General features: G+C 42.7%; 1 protein-coding gene across 5 annotated transcripts in view; it reads left to right on the forward strand.

Annotated features, from left to right (window-relative positions):
* Positions 1 to 22,145, forward strand: part of IL21R (interleukin 21 receptor) — a 60,054-nt gene that overhangs the window by 20,029 nt on the left and 17,880 nt on the right. For 2 of the 5 annotated variants that reach the window (XM_073555183.1, XM_073555182.1), the window contains exons 2-3: positions 14,616 to 14,709; positions 21,140 to 21,254. In XM_073555183.1, coding sequence (XP_073411284.1) covers positions 14,637 to 14,709; positions 21,140 to 21,254 — 188 coding nt within the window. In that variant the 5' untranslated portion in view covers positions 14,616 to 14,636. Of the gene's footprint in view, positions 1 to 6,604; positions 7,033 to 7,703; positions 7,804 to 14,615; positions 14,710 to 17,286; positions 17,945 to 21,139; positions 21,255 to 22,145 lie in introns of those variants that run through there. The other 3 variants (XM_073555181.1, XM_073555180.1, XM_073555184.1) reach the window with 3 other exon arrangements.

The following is a 22,145-nucleotide window of genomic DNA, read 5'->3' on the forward strand; positions in this document are numbered from 1 at the left end:
AACTTATCTAGATGTGTGGTGAGCACTTTGACCCCCCCAGTGCTTCACAGAAGTTTACAACGCCCGGGCGTGAAAATAAAAAATTCGTATTTTTTCCACAAACATGATCTTTTAGTCACCATTTTTTTATTTTCCCAAGGGTACCAGGAGAAATTGGACCCCAAAAGTTGTTTTCCAATTTGTCCTGAGTACGCTGCTACCCCATATGTGGGAGAAAACTACTGTATGGGCACACGTCAGGGCTCGGAAGGGAAGTAGTGACGTTTTGGAATGCAGACTTTGATGGAATGGTCTGCGGGTGTCATGTTGCCTTTGGAGAGCCCCTAATGTACCTAAGCAGTGGAAACCCCCCACAAATGACACCATTTTGTAAACTAGACCCCCCAAGGAACTTATCTAGATGTGTGGTGAGCACTTTGACCCCCCCAGTGCTTCACAGAAGTTTACAACGCCCGGGCGTGAAAATAAAAAATTCGTATTTTTTCCACAAACATGATCTTTTAGTCACCATTTTTTTTATTTTCCCAAGGGTACCAGGAGAAATTGGACCCCAAAAGTTGTTTTCCAATTTGTCCTGAGTACGCTGCTACCCCATATGTGGGAGAAAACTACTGTATGGGCACACGTCAGGGCTCGGAAGGGAAGTAGTGACGTTTTGGAATGCAGACTTTGATGGAATGGTCTGCGGGTGTCATGTTGCCTTTGGAGAGCCCCTAATGTACCTAAGCAGTGGAAACCCCCCACAAATGACACCATTTTGTAAACTAGACCCCCCAAGGAACTTATCTAGATGTGTGGTGAGCACTTTGACCCCCCCAGTGCTTCACAGAAGTTTACAACGCCCGGGCGTGAAAATAAAAAATTCGTATTTTTTCCACAAACATGATCTTTTAGTCACCATTTTTTTTATTTTCCCAAGGGTACCAGGAGAAATTGGACCCCAAAAGTTGTTTTCCAATTTGTCCTGAGTACGCTGCTACCCCATATGTGGGAGAAAACTACTGTATGGGCACACGTCAGGGCTCGGAAGGGAAGTAGTGACGTTTTGGAATGCAGACTTTGATGGAATGGTCTGCGGGTGTCATGTTGCCTTTGGAGAGCCCCTAATGTACCTAAACAGTGGAAACCCCCCACAAATGACACCATTTTGTAAACTAGACCCCCCAAGGAACTTATCTAGATGTGTGGTGAGCACTTTGACCCCCCCAGTGCTTCACAGAAGTTTACAACGCCCGGGCGTGAAAATAAAAAATTCGTATTTTTTCCACAAACATGATCTTTTAGTCACCATTTTTTTATTTTCCCAAGGGTACCAGGAGAAATTGGACCCCAAAAGTTGTTGTCCAATTTGTCCTGAGTACGCTGACACCCCATATGTGGGAGAAAACTACTGTATGGACACACGTCGGGGCTCGGAAGGGAAGCAGTGACGTTTTGGAACGCAGACTTTGATGGAATGGTCTGCGGTTGTCATGTGCGTTTGGAGAGCCCCTGATGTACCTAAACTATTGAAACTCCCCACAAGTGACCCCATTTTGGACACTAGACCCCCCACGGAACTTATCTAGATGTGTGGTGAGCACTTTGAACCCCCAAGTGCTTCACAGAAGTTTATAACACTCGGACGTGAAAATAAAAAAATCATTTTTTTTCCACAAAAATGATATTTTTGCCCCCAATTTTTTATTTTCCTAAGGGTAACAGGAGAAATTGGACCCCAAAAATTGTTTTGCAATTTGTCCTGAGTAGGCTGATACCCTACATGAGGGGGTAAAACACTGTTTGGGCGCATAGCAGAGCTTGGAAGGGAAGGAGCACCATTTGACTTTTTCAACTCAGAATTGGCTGGAATTGAGATCAGACGCCATGTTGCATTTGAAGAGCCCCTGATGTGCCCAAACAGTGGAAACCCCCAATTCTAACTCCAACCCGAACCCCAACACGCCCCTAACCCTAGCCCTAACCCTAGCCCTAACCCTAGCCCTAGCCCTAACCCTAACCCTAGCCCTAACCCTAACCCTAGCCCTAACCCTAACCTAACCCTACCCCAACACACCCCTAGCCCTAACCCTAGCCCTAACCCTAATGGAAAAATGGAAATAAATACATTTTTTTTATTTTATTATTTTTCCCTAACTAAAGGGGTGATAACGGGGGGTTTGATTTACTATTTATGGCGGTTTTTATGTTTGGCGGCTGTCGCACGCTAAAAGACGCTTTTTATTGTAAAAATAGTTTTTGCATCACCACATATTGAGAGCTATAATTTTTCCGTATTTTGACCCACCGAGTCATGTGAGGTCTTATTTTTTGCGGGACGAGTTGACGTTTTTATTGGTACCATTTTCGGGCACGTGAAATTTTTTGATCGCTTTTTATTCCGATTTTTGGGACGCAGAATGAACAAAAACCAGCGTTTCATGAATTTCTTTTGGGGGGGGTGCGTTTACACCGTTCCGCGTGCGGTAAAATTGATAAAGCGCTTTTATTCTTCGGGTCAGTACGGTTACAGCGATACCTCATTTAGGTCGTTTTTTTATGTTTTTGACGGTTTTATGCAATGAAAACTATTTTATATAAAAAATAATTATTTTTGCATCGCTTTATTCTGCGAGTTATAACTTTTTTATTTTTTTGCTGATGATGCTGTGTGGCAGCTTGTTTTTTGCGGGACAAGATGACGTTTTCAGCGGTACCATGGATATTTATATGCGTCTTTTTGATCTCGCGTTATTGCACTTTTTGTTTGGCGGTATGATAATAAATCATTATTTTTTGCTTCGTTTTTTATTTTTATTTTTTAAGGGGTTCGCTAAAGGGGTTAACTAATGGGACAGTTTTATAGGGCAGGTCGTTACGGACGCGGCGATACCTAATATGTGTACATTTATTGTTTTTTTTTTTTATTATTTTAAAAAAATGAATTTATTGGGGAATATTTTTTTTTTTTTTTACTAATTTATTTGGCGATTTTTTTTAATTTATTTTTACACTTTTTTTTAAATTTTTTTTTACTTTATTACATAGTCCCAGGTGGGACATCACTGTCCTGTGACAGATCGCTGATCTGTCACATCACAGATCACTGTGACAGATCAGCAATCTGTCACAGGCAGTGCACAAGGCTTCCTCATGCCTGCGCTTTGCAGGCACTGAGGAAGCCAGCTTCCCCAGGCCCCCGAAGGCCCCCGTCGCCATCTTGGATTCGGGGGCCTGGAGGATAGGAGTCCCCCGCAGCAGCGCTGCACATTGCGCTGCCGTGGGGGGCTCAGGGAAGCACGGAGGGAGCCCCCTCCCTGCCGATGCTTCCCTTTAACTCCCGGTACACCGCGATCGCGTTTGATCGCGGTGTGCAAGGGGTTAATGTGTCGGGGGCGGTCCGTGACCGCCCCTGACACATTGTGCCGGGTGTCAGCTGTGATAATCAGCTGACACCCGGCCGCGATCAGCGGCGCTCACCACGTGGGCGCCGCTGATCGCGGTAGACGTACTATCCCGTCCCCGGTCATACGGGCCCGGGTACCGTGGACGGGATAGTACGTCGCATGTCAGGAAGGGGTTAAAGGCCCCGTCTCACTAAGCAATCTCGGTAGCGAGATCACTGCTGAGTCTCAACTTTTGTGACGTAACAGCGATCTCACCAGCGAGATCGCTGTGTGTGACAGCGATCAGCGAGCGGCCCCCCTGCCGGTATCGCTGATCGCTGCAAGAAACCTCTGGACATTTCTTTGGTCGCTGGTCTCCCGCTGGCCAGCACGCATCGCTGTGTGTGACAGCGGGAGACCAGCGATCAGGTGTAAAAAAATAATTAAAAAAAATAAAAAATATAGTTATTCTCACCTTCCGATGTCCCGTTCAGCCATCCGGCCTCTCTCCACGCTCCGGTCCCAGTGATCCTTTGCATGAATGACCGCGAGACTTTGTTATCCCGCGAGACCGTGACATCTCACGGTCATTCGTGCAAAGGATCACTGGGACTGGAGCGTGGAGAGAGGCAGGATGGCTGAACGGGACGTCGGAAGGTGAGAATATAATAACTATATTTTTTATTTTGTTACTATTTTCTAAAGCGATAGCCAGCGATGTCGGGCGCTCGGCGTCGCTGTGCTGATCGCTGGTGAAGCTGTCTGTGTGACAGCTCACCAGCGATCACATTGCGACTTACCAGCGATCCTGACACATTCATATCGGTGTCGGGATCGCTGGTGAGTCGCTTAGTGTGACGGGGCCTTTACTTTCTCTACATAATTAATGCACTTTCCCCTGCAGAGGATTAGCGTACTTTCCTCTCTATCTACACTGATATATTTTGTGTGATTTGCTCTCCCTGAAAGCAAATAAAAAACTGACCGTCACATCCAAACATGAATTAGATGTGAACAGGTGCCTACCTAGAGTCACCAAATCATATACAATCAAACAAATAAGGCAGCACTCTGCAGCGCCATAGCATGCAAACATGAAATATGAAAATGGAATTGCATTACTGCACTAGAAATATGAAAAATTGAGAATGCTTAGTGCACAAATTGTCCAATTCATGTGTGCCTGGAAGCCATGGTAAGGCGATTCTCGTTTCCAGGACATAGCAATGCCAGTCCTCTCTTAGACAGTCTACAACTCCATGGGGACCTAATGTGAATTCTCTCCTAGAGTGCTGCCTTATTTGTTTGATTGTATGAGTTGTATATGAGTTGGCTACTCTAGGTAGGCACCTGTTCACACCTAATTCATGTTTGATGGGACGGTCAGTTTTTTGATTTGTATGCATTGGCCTTCTAACTGAGCACTCCGCTCCTTAGCCTCAGGCGTTTTTAATCACAGCAGGATCACTACCCCTCCACAGAGATATAGACTTTAGTCTAGAAGAGAATTCACATTAGGTCCCCATAGAGTTGAAGAATGTCTAAGAGAGGATTGGCATTATGTTAGGTCCTGGAAATGAGAATCGCCTTAACGTGGCTTCCAGGTACACATGAATTGGCCAATTTGTACACTAAGCATTCTCAATTTTTCATATTTCTAGTGCTGTAATGCAATTCAATTTTCAGATTTCATGTTTGCATGCTATAGCACTACAGAGTGCTGCCTTATTTGTTTAATTGCCCTCCCTGAAGACTTGGATGCTTTCCTTCCTCTCTACACTCCAATGTACAATACCATCCCCCACAATCCTTCCTCTCTGTTGTTATAGTGGGTATCATTTCTGGTAAACACAAAGAAAAAATGAAGAAATCAGTAAGAAACTGCTTTGTGACGTTATTATAAACTGCACAGAACAGGATGATTCAATAGTTTATTTTTACTGGATTTTCGCAATCAGGTATTTATCATCTCTACAGTCTCTCTTGTGCAGCGATATCGTTTGTTGGGGGCTTTCTTCTGACACTATAGTAAATTGGTACAATCACATCTATAATGACCGATATTATAAATGATCATGTAATTTGACCTCTGAAAAAAATCTTTGCAAGACAAAGCAAATTGTTGTTTTTTTTCTCATCCTTTAAAAAAATGATCAAAATTGTGCAAAAGTAGTAAAAAAGAAAAAAAAAAACAAATATATAAATTGGGTATAATTGTCATCACACTGACCGGTAGAATATAACGTGATCGTTACCGCACAGCATAGACGGTTGTTTCCGATCGTCCCAAAAAAAAAAAAGATGCAAATTGTACGAAACATTATATGAATCCAAAAACAACGACTTTAATAAGTTCTCAGACGGCTGGAAAAATGCAAAAAATGGTGTCCATCAAGTACGGAGATGAAAAATCTAAATTATTGCTGTGTTCTCATGGTGGTATTCTTGGAGCACTTTTTATGGGGGACACTCCTCCGGCACTGTTTATGGGGGCATTCTTCCACTGTTCATGAGCAACACCCCTTAGGTAACGATTATGGGGGCATTCTGCTGGCACTGTGTATCGGGAACACTCTTGCACATTTCATGAGCAACATCGATTTTTTTTTTACGTGGGGTGAAAAAAAAAAGTTTCTCCATTTTCTCTATTATGTCAGTCCTTGAGAATCGGACCGCACTCGGATGTCATGGTTTTTGTCACGGACGCACTCGCATTGCTGATTTACGGATCAAAATCGGATATGGCTCCAATTTTTTTGGGTGGACCACTCGGCCTGAAGAAAAAAAATTGGACACGTGCACAGTCCCATAGAACATCATTGGTGAGAGTGCTGTCTGTGAAAACCACCGATAGGACTCGTCCGTGAAACTCGGCCCTAACGGTGGGTTTACACCACCCGACTTTTAGCATTAAACCAGTTAATATTTACCGATCAGCCATCATCGATAGTGGCAAAGCCACGCCTAATGATTTGTTCAGCGCGCACAGGCTGCTATTGCTCTCGGCAGCGCGAGTCCTGTTTACGTGCTGTCGAGAACCATGATCTCTTGCGCAACAAAAAAGATCATTTCTCCTGATGAGCAAAAGTTTTGGTCGTTTATTCGTCAGCGTGGATCGCAAGATTATCATGAAAAGAAGGAGTCATTTCTGATGAAGTGTTTGGAGGACAAGTTTTAATGACTTTTTCTTGGCAATTCCATTTTTCTCATTTTTCTCCCATCTCTCTCTCCTCTTTGCTCTCTTCTGTGAATCGTCCATCAATCAATCTGACCCGTACAGTGGCCAAAATATTGTCCCCGGCAGCAGATGTGTCTCGGATTGGGCATGTTGTATGATTGAGGGAACGTGACCTTTTTTAAGGACTCTCGTCTAATTGCTAAGAAAATGACTGATCTCGCGAACGTCGTAGGTTATTGTCTGTACTCAGCTGTACATTAGCGCTTTGATCACCCACTATTTTCTCAAATCGGAGCCGTCTGTATATTCCCCTCCCCCATTACCACATCCTTGTGAAAGACATTTGTCATACAATGTAGTTGTTCAGCTGCGGAAAGTTTCAGATCGCAATCATTCCGTCTGCGCGTGAAGTCACAGCACAGCTGAGCTCAGACAACCACCGCTCCCCTAGAGGACCGATCCGAGGAGACAATGGGCATCTAAATCAAGGTAATTCATTATCATTGTCTAACCTCTCTTGGCTCCGGAGTTAAATAAATGGTAATGATCATTTGCATAGATAATTAATGACATTTGCTTTAGAACATTTATTTTATCTTTTTGATATTTTATTTGCAACTTTTTGATTTTTTTGTAAAAACGTTGGTGGTGGAATTTTTTTTTTACATTTTTTAAAGACTATCAAAAAGCACAACTGACATGTTAGACATTTACAAAAAAAAACTGACCATGAAGAGACGTTAATCACAATATTGTCATTTATGCAAAACTATCTCCGATCTTAACTTGTCCTCCTAAATTATCTCATGTTCCTTGTACTCTGTGAGAAAACTATATAAATGGGCTGAGACAATTTCTAATTAATAAAATATCTCCAGGAGACATTTTTTTATACATGAACCAAATATTGTTTAAAGGGAATCTGTCATCTATTTTTGTGCTGCCCTATCTGAAAGTGTAGGGTCAGAGACCCTGATTACAGTGATGTATCACTTACTAGGCTGCTTGAGGCAGTTTTGATAACATCACTGCTGCAGATCTAGGAATTTTCTAATGCTGAGCTCTGTATAACCCCGCCCACACCACTGATTGGCTGTTCTACATTGGGCATAGGCACAAAGCTGCCAATCAGTGGTGGAGGCGGGGTTATACAGAGCTCATAAATATAGAGGACTTCCTGGCAGCAGGTTTACTGGTCCTCTGGTGACAATCTCCTTCTGATAAAACAGGGATTTTATCAGAACTACAGCAAGTAGCCTAGTAAGTGAGACGTCGCTGGAATCAGGGTCTCTGCCCCCCACATCATTCTACTTTCAGATTTGACGGACAAAACCTGTTCACAGAGTCCCTTTAAAAGTAACATACAAAGGCAGATTGTCTAAAAAAAACTGTTCACATGTTTCAAAGCAATCAAGAAAAGAGCAGCTTTTGATTAACCTGAGAAGTTTGAGAAATGAAATCTGAGCAGCAAATGGTAAAAATGAGCAACAAACACAGTGTTGTGTTAGGGCATGTTCACATGATGTGATCTCGCTGCATTTTTTAAAGTGATTTTTCCTAATGTTTGTAGATTTTTGGACTCTATAATGGTGAGGATTTTATCCAATTAAAATCTGCAGCAATTTAACGTAATCTCATCCATCATACTTAGTTTTTTTTTCTGCTTTTAATAGAGCATGTCAATTTTTGTTCTGAAAATGCACCTTTTTTATCCAGATTTTATCCAATCATTTCAATGGGGACCCTAAATCCGCAGGTTACATCACTGTAATATATCTTATTTTTAAAAAAATCTGCTTTTTTTTTTTCTTCTCCAGGTCTGATCTTTTACTCTCAATTCGGTAGTAAAGTCTGTATTCAGGAAACACAAGTTTTCCAATACTGAGATAGCAGATGACAGTTGGTGCTCATAAAGTTCTATGGAGAGGGGAGGAGCTAGTGGAATACACAGACATTCTGCTGCAAGTTCTTCCGAAACAGCGGTTGCAATTAAGGAAGAAAAGTTTAAAATGTAGCTGTCAATTCAGAAGAACTTGCAGCAGAATGTCTGTGTGTTCCTCTAGCTCCTCCCCCTCTCCATAGAACGTTACGAGCACCAACTGTCATCTCCTATCTCAGTAATGGGAAAATCTGTCTTCACTGAATACATAGTTTACAGAGTGAAAGATCAGTCCTGGAGCAGAAGGAAGCAGATATTTCTGATAACATGTATTATAAAGTTTCTTATTTTCACATGAACTATTGATTTAAAAAAAAAAAATTAGTTGATGGTTACACTTTAACCACAGCGAGCGAGGGTTATAGAGTGCATACGTCCCCTTTACAGCAACCTGCGGTCTGTGGATACAGCTCTCGCAGGACCTCACTACCTTCCTCTCTTACTGGAATAGCTATGACAAGTAAGAAGAGTAGATCTCAAAATAAAATGATAACACTGAAGCGCAAATAATGAAGTTTCTGTAATATAACAAAATGTCTGAAATTTGGGTAAAACGAAATGACATAAGAAAGGAGGAACCAAGGGTAAAAAACAAAAAATACTTATAGGCCACAACTCCGAGAGGTTGCGATAGTGGGTCTTAAAATACAGTACATCATATTTTATATACATTCTGGTATTGGCCTGAGGAAGACACCACTTCAACAGAATGCGCTTCTCATTTCAACAGGAAGCGCATTGTCATTTTAGTAGTGATTTTCATTTCTTTTAGTAAACGATCACATTTTGGATTTTACTTCTGTGCCTATCTTATTCAGAACTGCAGCTCCCATTTTTTAACTATTTCCTCTTCTTTTCACATTCTTTTATTAGATACTAACCAGTTTTATTTAGCTGAAGATCATTCATCTGGTTACGGAGGGTTCGACAGATTCGACAGAGAGAGTATGCAAATACTTAGTACATAATGACTTTACAGGAAATTTCACTTTCTTTTAGCATAGGTTATCTGGCAGACGGGCCCATCTTAAAAGGGTTGGCCAAAACTTTTATACTGATGACCTATCCCTAAGACAGGTCAGTGGGGGTGCAACACCAGGCCGGCGCCCTCAACAATCAGTTTTTCCAGTGCCGGTTGCAGCCTGATGTGATCAGTTGCGTAGCCGCACAATATAGCCGTTAAAGTACTGGACAACCCCTTAAAGGGAATCTGTCACCCCTTTTTTGAGATATCATATAATGATATCATTCAATTGTGTGTCACATAAGGATTCTCTTATATCTACACCTATGGCAACTGCATTTATTCTTTTGACAACTGTCATATTCTCAGATATTTGATTCATCATCACCCTTATGGGTTTATTGCCTTTAGGTATTTAGAGTATTGGTATATTTTTTAACACTGTTTTTCAAGTCATAGTGTTTTATTGTGTGGTGTATTTATATATTTTGGGCAACTGCAACCATGCTCTAAGGCTATTTATGATTATTGTGCTTTGTTACATCATACTTATTGTGTTTTTTGTACTGTATGTTTTCAGATAGACTGAGAGCTGCAAATTACGCATTGGGGTTTATATCTTGGTCAGCGTATACATGTGTATATTATACTATTTTATAAGTCTCTGCCCATTTTCATTGGAGGGGGGTATGTATCAGGTCTTCATTTAAAGACCTGTTATTTTGGAGTGTCATTTCAGGCCAAATCCTTTTTTTGGCCTTTTTTAATTGTTTTTAATCAGTTTTTGTCACTTGTGTGTCCTTTCTATATTGTTTTCAATAAAAATTGATTATTAGTATATAATTTGTATTCATTTTGGGTTTTTTGCGTCCATATTGCACACTTCTTTTTCTTTCATTACATAAGGATTCTCTTAGTACTTTTGCTTCCCCCTGACCCCGCACCTTTCATGCATAAATACCTTTTTTATATCGGTTCAGATGTATGTAAACTGCAGCTTTCCGGTCCGCTGGGCGGGGCTTATTCAACTGCTCCCCCTCCCTGTTTTGCTCTACGCATTTCTTCTTGGGAGGGGGGGAGCAGTTGAATAAGCCCCGCCCAGCGGACCGGACTGTGGGGGGGGAAGCAAAAGTACAAAGAGAATCCTTATGTGACACACAAGAGAATGATATCATTATATGATATCTCAAAAAAGGGGTGACAGATTCCCTTTAAACCTCAGTTTATTCTATTGCACCAATAAGCCATGATAAAAAAATCTTGATTTGCATATACAGTTCGATCTATGAGTCTCCATGGTAACAGACTACATATAAACCTGTGTAGTCTGATCCTGCATTCGCACTCCCTACTATCTGCACTGTACTCTACTTCTCACTACTTTACCATGCGTGGAATGCTAATTGTCCAACTTTCTCTCAAAGACAAATCATCCATCTTCTTATAAAATAGAGATGGCCATCAATGTATAAGCTTTAGAAAAGCACCTAAATCTTTTTTTTTTTTTTCTAGTGAAGATCATTTTCTAAAAATAGGAAGTTGTCAGAGATTCCAAGAATGTCTTGCCTGCTAATGCTAATTTAAATTTAGGAATTAGTAGGAGTCTCAGGTCATTTTGTGTAGGTCAATGATAGATGTATGTATGTACGGATGATAGATGATAGATAGATGGATAGATAGATAGATAATAGATGGATAGATGATAGATGGATAGATAGATAATAGATCAATAGATGATAGATAGATAATAAATAAAGGGGTTGTCCCGGCTTGGGGATCAAGTGTTCAGTCTTTTTATATGTCTGCGGACTTGTGAATCCTCACATCGTACACAGTGCACACTGTCAGGAATCTCCAGCACCGGGAGTGTGATTTGCATCCTCCTGGCCACATTCTGACTAAATGTGCTCAGCCTTGTTCAATTCACTTGTATTGAGCAAAGCCACTAAGTTACAGAATCAAAGAATGGTAGAGTTGGAAGGGACCTCCTGGGCCATCTGGTCCAACCCCTTGCTCAAGGCAGGATTCACTAAATCACCCCAGACAGATGTCTGTCCAGCCTCTGTTTGAAGACTTCCAATGAAGGAGAACTCATCACCTCTCCTGGCAGCCTGTTCCACTCATTGATCACTCTAACTGTCAAAAAGTTTTTTCTAATATCTAATCTGTGTCTCCTCCCATTCAGTTTCATCCTATTGCTTCTAGTCTTTTCTTGTGCAAATGAGAATAAAGATGATCTTTCTACAATGTGACAGCCCTTGTCGGCAGGTGATCACATGTATGTAGATTGCATACTTGCGGTCATGTGCCCACCACTCCTGGCACCGGAGAACCCTGACCATGCTCATTGTGCACGCTGTGAGGATTCACAGGTCTGCAGTCACATAGAGTGACTGCAGACTTGAACCCCAAGCCGGGACAATCCCTGTAATGCATTACGTTCTGTATAACATTTCCATAGTTAAATGACTCCCTTAAGTTATAGCAATGAAGCAACATTTTTACATTAGATAATAATAAAAAAAGAGAACCAAAACTAAAAGTCATTAGTATTTAACCTCCATTTTGTATGTGTTATTTTATAAGACCACAGTGATAAACTAAACAGAAAAAAAGCAAATAAATATTGTTAAGTACTATTTAGAACCATTTTTAACACAAAGTTTTATTCATCCACACCCTGTTAGGTCCACTTAGAAGATTGCATTGTGGACCTGTGTTAGTAGTCTAATTCCTGTGTTGTGTTTATGGCTGTTGTGCAGACTTATGTGTTTCCATGGTTACAGACTACAAACAGGCAACTGTGTAGTCATACTTCATTTAATTTATCCCTTACGTCTTGCTAACCAACTTATTACTTTATTAAAGGGTTCTCCGCTTTCAAAAATGTTTTGACCGTAGCTGAATTATCTGTAAAAAACAGACTTAGCTTTACTTACCCTCTCGGGTTCTAGCCCTGAATATCCACCATTGTCCCGGTATCTGCAGAAGGGCTGCAGTTGGCTGCAGCCAATCACTCAGTTCAGTGGCTCGTGGAATCTACACCTCAGTGATTGGCTGCAGCGCTGTTGGCGTGAAGTCAAAACATCAGCCCGATCAGTAGGGACTGCAGCAGCGGTGAGGCCACCGTGCTGGACCTGACGAAGGTAAGAAAAGATAAGTTTGTTTTTACTTTTCTGCACATTGTATCATTTGTGCCGATTCCTGTCCTTTCTGTTTGTGCTTCGTCTGCTAGGTGGCACTGCGCCTTTTTAGCAGGTGATGCGTGATAGCGTCAGTCCTGTTTTATTCCTGGGACTTTTGGTGATGCTAGTGTGGGGGTTTGCAGGTACGCAGGATGCAGTGACGAGTCGCGAGACTATTTGGTGCTTTCTACAGTAACGTTTATAAGACTAGAGGGAACTTTCCTCAGTCACGGCCTGATCAACAAAAGGGGTAACACGGGTTGCCCTTGCAGGGGTTCTATACAAGCAAACACAAACGGGTAGAACACGACTACTGGCAGTAGCCGGTCACTATAGGGCCGCGGTATGGCCGACTATGGGTCCTTAATTATATAGTTAACTTAGCCGTCCAGACGTCCCTCGCCGTTCGGGATGGTGGTCTTTCGGCGTAGTAGTCGTTGGGGCCAGTTGCTGAGGCGTTGATGAAGTCTTCGCACACTCTGGCGCGCTGATGACACTGGAGCCCCACAGGCCCCGGCGGAGTCCTTGGACAAATGGGCCGCAGCCCCTGGACTGGGGCAAGCGGCGGCGATGTGGGGTGGCGGGTGATAGGCCACCTGTGCAACTAGCTGCTGCGACGGGGACTCCGCGGTGAGCAAAGGCCCGGCCCTTGCTGCGGACCAGAGTGGGACAGTGGTGGCTACCGATGGCACCGGACTTGCCGCGGCCACGGGTGAGAGCAGGGCGGCTGCGGGTGGCAGGAGACAGGCTGCAGCCGCGAGCTGGGGCGAGGCGGCAGCGGCCGCGAGTGACCATGGGCAGGCCGCAGCCGTGGGCTGAGGTAAGGCGGCAGCGGGTCTCGGACGGTCGTCCCGGCGCCGTCCCTCTGATGTCCTCCGTGAGCGTCTCCCCTGGCACTGGTAAGTCGCTCTGGCTCTCAGTCGCTCCCACGGTCTCATGCTGCTTTTGTCCCTGTCTGCTGACTCATTGTCCTGGGAATTCCCCGCCTCCTTTATACTGGTCCCTCCCCCAGCCCATCTGTCTGTCACAACGGTCCGTCCCTGAACTCTGTCCCCCGGGGACAGTTTCCCCCGGAACCTAGATGACGGCTCCCTTGATTCCTGCCCGGACACTCGACAGGGGCCGTTCCTCCCACACTAGATCAGGGAGCTGTAGGGGTTGTTTGGTTTTGATCACTCCTTTTTGAGAGCCCTAGGCAGGATGGCCTGCTATTTAAACCCCTGGGACTCTGACTTCCACCGCCAGTCAATGAGTTCTGATTATCTGGTTTGTAGTGCTAGTCCCGGCTCTTGTGTTTTCCTCCTGATTTCTCTTGATTTCTGACCTCGGCTTGAATCTCCAATTTTGTCCCTGACCCCTTGGCTTTGACTACGTGGCGACCCTTCTTGCCTTCAGCTTGCTCCACCAATCAGCAGTTACTCTGTGGCCCCAACCCAGCTGCCCCTGTGTACATACAGATCTCAGCACAGGAGGTTAAAGTGTGAAGGCTAGGGCAATCCCTAAGATTGGGTAAACGGAGTGGCGCCTGTCCATAGAAGCTTTATGAAAAGCAGCCAGGCTTCTATGAGCAGTGCAACCTTAACACACAGGCTATGGTCAAAACTTTTTTGAACGTGGACAACCCTTGTAAAAATTTTGGGGTCAGATGTGTGGGAATGTGATAGCAAGATCAGACTAAACAGGGCTTGTTTGTAGTCTGTAACCATGGGCAATCATATGGCTGCAAAGGGGCTGTAGACACAAAACGGTACGAGATTTGTCGTTGTGATCATATGCATCGTCGCTACGTTTTGTATTTCTGATACATTAGGGCAACATCAAACTGGTTGCAAAAGTGTACAAACCCTACAAAGTGGCTACAAAGTTAGAACTTTACAGATAATTCAGTATTTGTAAACTAAACACCATTCTTTATTTTATTGCAGTAGTTTTTTAGCTGCATAATTTTCCAGCCTGTAATATTTCTATAAATGTCTTCATACAGGGATGATCAGAGAATATCAACATGATGAAGAACAAAAGTCGGGGTCCAGGAGCAACGGTGATACTACTGGTGTGGGGCTGCATTGCGGCAATCTGTAAGTGCAGAACCCGGTGTTGGAACCTGCGTCCGCTGCTCGTTTTATCGCTTACCACACCCGCTATAGAGCCTCTTTTTCCCCTTCTAGCCACATCAATACAAAACCTCTGCAGAAACCTCAGCTGACTCAGATATCAACACATTAAAATACCATCCGAAAGAAATGACTCATGGGATGACACTGGTACCTCGATAGGACACAAGTGCTTCAAAGCCGACGTTATATATGTTTTTAAAAAATTCTTAAATGTTAAAAATTCCACACATACCTCTTAGACTGCCTCATTTGTACAAACCAATAATCTGAAATTACAGTGTTACTTTTTATCATACAGTAAATAGTGGGAAAAAAAAGCCGCAAAAAAAAAAACAATAGCAGATCAGCTGTTTTTTATTGTTTGATTTTTATTATTTTTTCAAACTAAAAACAAATGTACCATTGAAAAATACTCATTACTCAAAAACTCATTACTCAAAAAAAACAAAACTACATTGACGTAAAAATTTTAAAAGTTATGGCTCTTCATTTGTGAAAATAAAAAAAAACACATAAAAAATAAATTTGATCTTTAAAGTCCAATGTGAGCAGAATTAAAGCATATAGATACCTTCTTAGTTATTTTTTTTACTTAAATTCATGTATTTTTGGCAAAAAAAAACATTCTTATAATTTGGTTTCCTTTCTATAACTTTTCTGTTTCACTTTTTGCAGCTGGTTGCAGAAGGGCTTATTCAGACGTTAGTATTTTTCACGTACGAGAAAAACTGACTGATTATCCTGATCAGAGTTTGATCAGAGTGTGGTCTAAGTGTCATAAGTTTTTCTCGAAGCTGGAGAGAAAAATAAAGTTTCTCTAACTTCTCCTTTCTGATAGATTGTGAATCGCACTGCACTCGGATGTCATCTGAGCGCAGCTTGACTTTTTCCTTGGATCAAAATTGGACATACTTCTGATATTTTCAGCCGACTGCTCAATCCAAGGGAAAAATCAGACATGCACAGCCCCATAGAATATCATAGGTACGAGTGCTATCCATGAAAACCACGAATAGCTCTCGTATGAGAAAATCAAAAGTGTGAGTGGGGCCTTATAAATTCTCTCTCAGTGATCGATACTTAGTTAACTCATTTTGCAGTCAGAAGTAGCGCAATGCAGGGGCCATACAAAGCAAAATTTTTAATGGAACCTGCTTGCAAAATTGATTCTTAGGACGGGGTCACACTGGCGAGGAATACGGACGAGTGAGAGGCGTTAAAAGCACGCATTACACACGGACAAATTATTCTCTATGGGGTCCCTCGCACCAGCCGTATATTTCTCGGGCGTGTTCTACGCTCCGTGCCAATCGCAGCATGCTGCGATTGTCAGCGTACTACGCCCGTAATACACCAATGCAAGTCTATGGGTGCTCAAAAAATACGCATTACACACGGACCACACATGTGACTTGCGAGAAATACGCACCTGTTGTCTTTTAGAAAAGCCGGCAATTCAGTGCGCTATACAGTAAACTCACACTGACAGGTTTAATAAAGAAAGAAAGAATAGATATATACACATAGAATACATATATACTGTATATATATATATATATATATATATATATACACATACATGTCATTGTGACAAACATATATATATATTTATATTTCACAGAGTTCTTCATAGCAGAATAGCCGCTAATTAAATTGCTGGCTTCTATCAAATCATTCCCCAACCTGACATGAAATGACACATGGTTTACATTCAGTAAAGCATTTCATTTCATGTTTTTTTATATGTCCCTGACTAATAATTCGATGAGGGTTTGTGTGCAAAATTTGGGAGTTGTAGTTGTTATTTTAAGGGGTTAATTCGTTTATAAAAAATGCGTGGCCTTCCCATTGCCCTATAGTGGTGGCGAGTGGGTTAATCTAACAAAGGGTTAATGTCACCATTCGATTGTAAGGTGACATTAACCCTTTGTTAGATTAACCCATTCGCCACCGCTACAGGGCAATGGGAAGCCCACGCATTTTTTAACAACGAATTAACCCCTTAAAATAACAACTACAACTCCAAAATTTTGCACACAAACCCTCATCGAATTATTAGTCAGGGACATATAAAAAAACATGAAATGAAATGCTTTACTGAATGTAAACCATGTGTCATTTCATGTCGGGTTGGGGAATGATTTGATAGAAGCCGGCAATTTAATTAGCGGCTATTCTGCTATGAAGAACTCTGTGAAATATAAATATATATATATATATATATATATAAATGGAGATTCAGTGGCGCTTGTGTATGAGTGTAATTCCAGCAGCAAACACTAAGACACCTGTCACAAGGGTGTCAAAGAAATAAGGTAAAATAACTAATAATATTAGTGTGCGCTTGGAACACTCAAAGAAGAGGGAAATCTAAATTGGGTGGTTATAGAAAAAAAAAAAAAAAAAAACCTCTTATAACAGTGCTCTTTATGTAGCTGGATAATAGCGAGAAAATAGCAATTAGTAATAGTCAATTGTAAGACCTCAGAAGAAGTGCTTAAGGGAAAAAGAATATATATAGATGCTGGTGGCAATCTTAGTTCCAACCTGAACAATCACAAACTAAAAAGGCATGAGTGAGGGTAAAAACCTGAAATCACTGAACAGGTTATATACTGCAGGGTAATTCTCCCTGATAGTAGCTTAAAAAAAAAAAAAAAAGTCAAAGTCAAATTGCAGCCTGTGAACGGCTGTGCAGAGTAGCCGCAATAGTAAATGCACAAGTCAGAGAGCGGTACCTGTAAAGATAATGCGATGCGAAGTCCTCACTCCAGTAAGCGGTGCAGGTTAAAATAGCGCTTTTTAATCCAGCGCTTGGAAAAAGGGGGGGGGTTTGTACACTGGGGTATAGACGAGTTACAGAGCCTGCCCCGGCCGGTGGCAGCCTCCTGTCAGTATACCTCAGTGTACCTCCAGCTGAAACTGACGTGGTCATGTGATGACTCACATCACGAAGGTCCTGTATACCTGGAGCAGCTCACAGACGCCGGGAGCACGAGAGGCCGCTCACGTCTGCTCCACAGCTGGAGGTACACTGACAGGAGGCTGCCACCGGCCGGGGCAGGCTCTGTAACTCGTCTATACCCCAGTGTACAAACCCCCCCCCCCCTCTTTTTCCAAGCGCTGGAGCAAAAAGCGCTATTTTAACCTGCACCGCTTACTGGAGTGAGGACTTCGCATCGCATTATCTTTACAGGTACCGCTCTCTGACTTGTACATTTACTATTGCGGCTACTCTGCACAGCCGTTCACAGGCTGCAATTTGACTTTGACTTTTTTTTTTTTTTTTTTTTAAAGCTACTATCAGGGAGAATTACCCTGCAGTATATAACCTGTTCAGTGATTTCAGGTTTTTACCCTCACTCATGCCTTTTTAGTTTGTGATTGTTCAGGTTGGAACTAAGATTGCCACCAGCATCTATATATATTCTTTTTCCCTTAAGCACTTCTTCTGAGGTCTTACAATTGACTATTACTAATTGCTATTTTCTCGCTATTAACCAGCTACATAAAGAGCACTTATAAGAGGGTTTTTTTTTTTTCCTATAACCACCCAATTTAGATTTCCCTCTTCTTTGAGTGTTCCAAGCGCACACTAATATTAGTTATTTTACCTTAAATATATATATATATGTTTGTCACAATGACATGTATGTATGTATGTATGTGTATATATATATATATATATATATATATATACAGTATATATATATATACACTCACTGGCCACTTTATTAGGTACACCATGCTAGTAACGGGTTGGACCCCCTTTTGCCTTCAGAACTGCCTCAATTCTTCGTGGCAGAGATTCAACAAGGTGCTGGAAGCATTCCTCAGAGATTTTGGACCATATTGACATGATGGCATCACACAGTTGGCGCAGATTTGTCGGCTGCACATCCCTGATGCGAATCTCCCGTTCCACCACATCCCAAAGATGCTCTATTGGATTGAGATCTGGTGACTGAGGAGGCCATTTGAGTACAGTGAACTCATTGTCATGTTCAAGAAACCAATCTGAGATGATTCGAGCTTTATGACATGGCGCATTATCCTGCTGAAATTAGCCATCAGATGTTGGGTACATTGTGGTCATAAAGGGATGGACATGGTCAGCAACAATACTCAGGTAGGCTGTGGCATTGCAACGATGCTCAATTGGTACCAAGGGGCCCAAAGAGTGCCAAGAAAAAATTCCCCACACCATGACACCACCACCACCAGCCTGAACCGTTGATACAAGGCAGGATGGATCCATGCTTTCATGTTGTTTACGCCAAATTCTGACCCTACCATCCGAATGTCGCAGCACAAATCGAGACTCATCAGACCAGGCAACGTTTTTCCAATCTTCTACTGTCCAATTTCGATGAGCTTGTGCAAATTGTAGCCTCAGTTTCCTGTTCTTAGCTGAGAGGAGTGGTACCCAGTGTGGTCTTCTGCTGCTGTAGCCCATCTGCCTCAAAGTTCGACGCACTGTGCGTTCAGAGATGCTCTTCTGCCTACCTTGGTTGTAACGGGTGGCAATTTGAGTCACTGTTGCCTTTCTATCAGCTCGAACCAGTATGCCCATTCTCCTCTGACCTCTGGCATCAACAAGGCATTTCCGCCCACAGAACTGCCGCTCACTGGATTTTTTTTCTTTTTCGGACCATTCTCTGTAAACCCTAGAGATGGTTGTGCGTGAAAATCCCAGTAGATCAGCAGTTTCTGAAATACTCAGACCAGCCCTTCTGGCACCAACAATCATGCCACGTTCAAAGGCACTCAAATCACCTTTCTTCCCCATACTGATGCTCGGTTTGAACTGCAGGAGATTGTCTTGACCATGTCTACATGCCTAAATGCACTGAGTTGCCGCCATGTGATTGGCTGATTAGAAATTAAGTCTTAACACACAGTTGGACAGGTGTACCTAATAAAGTGGCCAGTGAGTGTATATATGCATTCTATGTGTCTATATCTATTATTTCGTTTCTGTTAGAAAACCTGTCATAGGCCTCCATTATATGTCCATTTTGCAAGGCGGCGAGAAAATCTCACCATACGGATTGCATACGGATTACATACGGATGCTTACATGCGCAAAATACGCGACCACACCTTGCTTGCGGATGACATACGGAGCACTATTTAGGGGTCATTAATCTGTATTATGCCTGTAAACTACGGACCATATTTTGCGTCGGTTAGTGTGACCCCGGCCTAAGTCAAAAATACTGTCATGGCTCTCGTTTGGGACTTGATCGGGTGACCTCTTGCTGCGTGGTCGGTTTCCCTCACTGCTGAGCCATAGCCTGTTTGGTCTCTGTCCAACTTCTGACAGTTCTCTTGTCTTTGCCTTCCTTCCCTTGGGTTACTTCTATTCAGGTGTCCCTCACTTCCTCATTTGGTTCTGTCACATTTTGGGAGAGGCTATTTATACTCACCATGAACCTCCCTTCCTTGCTTGCTATACTTCAAGACTGATGGATATTTCGAGTTCCAAGGGATTCTTTTTGCCTGGTTAATCTCTGTGTGGCTTTTCCTTTAGTTTGTTAGTGAGTCTTCCTCCTCAGCACTCTTCCCTTTCTTTTACGTTTAGGATCTGGGAGGTTTCCACTTGTTCCATTTGTTTTTTTGGTTCTTCTTATTTTCGTCCATCTTTCCTGAGTGACTGAGTGGACACGTTCTTAGGCTTGTGCCTTATCCTCAGATTTGTGCATTTTCATTTTCTAGTTATAATTGTTTAAGGGTTCCACAGTATCTATAGATAAGAGTTTAGTTAAGGACATTCAGGGTCAGTCGACACTGAGTGGGGGCGCCATTACTTAGGGTGCCAACCTCTGCAGTCAAATCACAGCTTGATCGTACCTATAACTGTAGGCTATCAACCCAGGAGTGGTATCATATTAGGTTAGGTTCCCAGCAAAGAAGGTCACCTTGTTGATGGCTGTTGGGCTCACATGAACTGGCCAATTTATGTGCTAAGTATCTTCATTTAAAAATTTTTTCTAGAGCATAAATGCAATTCCAATTTAATATATTCCATGTTTGCATACTATAGTGGTACAGAGTGCAGCTTTCATTTGTTAGTAACCTCCGCGGTCAGGCAGGGATAAGTCAGGGTCAGATTAGGGACTTTCATAGTCTGAACAGGGACCTGTTGCTTGCAGATGTCGTGTCATTTTTGGCTTGTTTGTTACCCTTGTCAGTGTGTTTACACAGTCATAACAAATAAAAAAATGTGCCACATACGCTTTTAGGGGTGAGACCATGAGTTAACGTGTGAAGCCAGAATAATAATCCATATGTTTAGATTTGGCCATTCCGGTGGAAAAGCTTCAATATGAAATACCTGGCAAACCAGTAATGAGAAGACATCATATTGGTCTCTTTCTTGATGTTTCAGCTCAGTGCTGCCAGGATCTCCATTGCGTCATAGACTTCATTGACACGTTGGCATGTGAATATCGTGAAGACAAATCCCTGAACACCAGTGTTTCCCACACAATGACTGCTAACTGGTAAGGAAGTAAAGATCTGTTCTGGTAACAAGACAAATCATAGATTTCTTTTCCCGTAAGTGACGTCATTTTCTTAAACTGAAATATGTCAGATGTGGGCCAGTAATATGCTTTTCTAGCGCTGTCAGCCCCAGTCACGGCTGCCATCTGCACTGGTAATGCTCCAGCTGCCAGAAATTTCCATCCTGTAAGCTCGGTACCTGCTGCATCTTTAGAAAAACCACAAAAGCTCTGATCATTTCCCCTACAATAGAAAGCAAACCAGGTGACTATCTCCGCCCTGCTTTTCTTAACTTGTTAAAGTGTACTTGTTAGGCTAGTGTTCCTTGGAGCTGCGTCGGGTTGCGCATGGCCGCCGCTAAGCTCCTCCTCCTGCTGCACCTCCGGTTAGCTCCGCCTATGGGCGCATGACGCTGCATGCAACCTGCGTACCCTATCTTTAGCATTGGGTATGCAGGCCGTGTGCAGGTATGCGTTTGCCGGCACATGCGTCTTTTTGACGGTGCGCCGAGCACACCAAAATGCAACAGGGTGCGTTTGGCGCCGGTCGGCGCACCGTCAAAAGGACGCTTGCACCAGCAAACGCATACCTGTGCACGGCCTGCGTACCCAATGCTAAAGATAGGGTACGCAGGTCAAATGCAGTGTCATGTGCCCATAGGCGGAGCTAACTGGAGGAGGCGCAGCAGGGGCGGAGTTTAGCGGCATCCGTGCGCAGCCCAACGCAGCTCCAAGGAACGCTAGTGTGAAACTAGCCTTAGCTGTATCTTATTGTAATATGGTTTCATTTGAATAAAGGTGGTGTTAAATAAAGATTAACAAAACTCTCCTCTTTTGAGTTGAGTTTCCAATCATCTAGTGCAGTGTTTCTCAACTCCAGTCCTCAAGACC

The sequence above is a fragment of the Dendrobates tinctorius genome, unplaced genomic scaffold, assembly GCF_039654945.1.
Source record: "Dendrobates tinctorius isolate UK_male_01 unplaced genomic scaffold, ASM3965494v1 ptg000222l, whole genome shotgun sequence".
NCBI classification, from domain to species: Eukaryota; Metazoa; Chordata; class Amphibia; order Anura; family Dendrobatidae; genus Dendrobates; species Dendrobates tinctorius.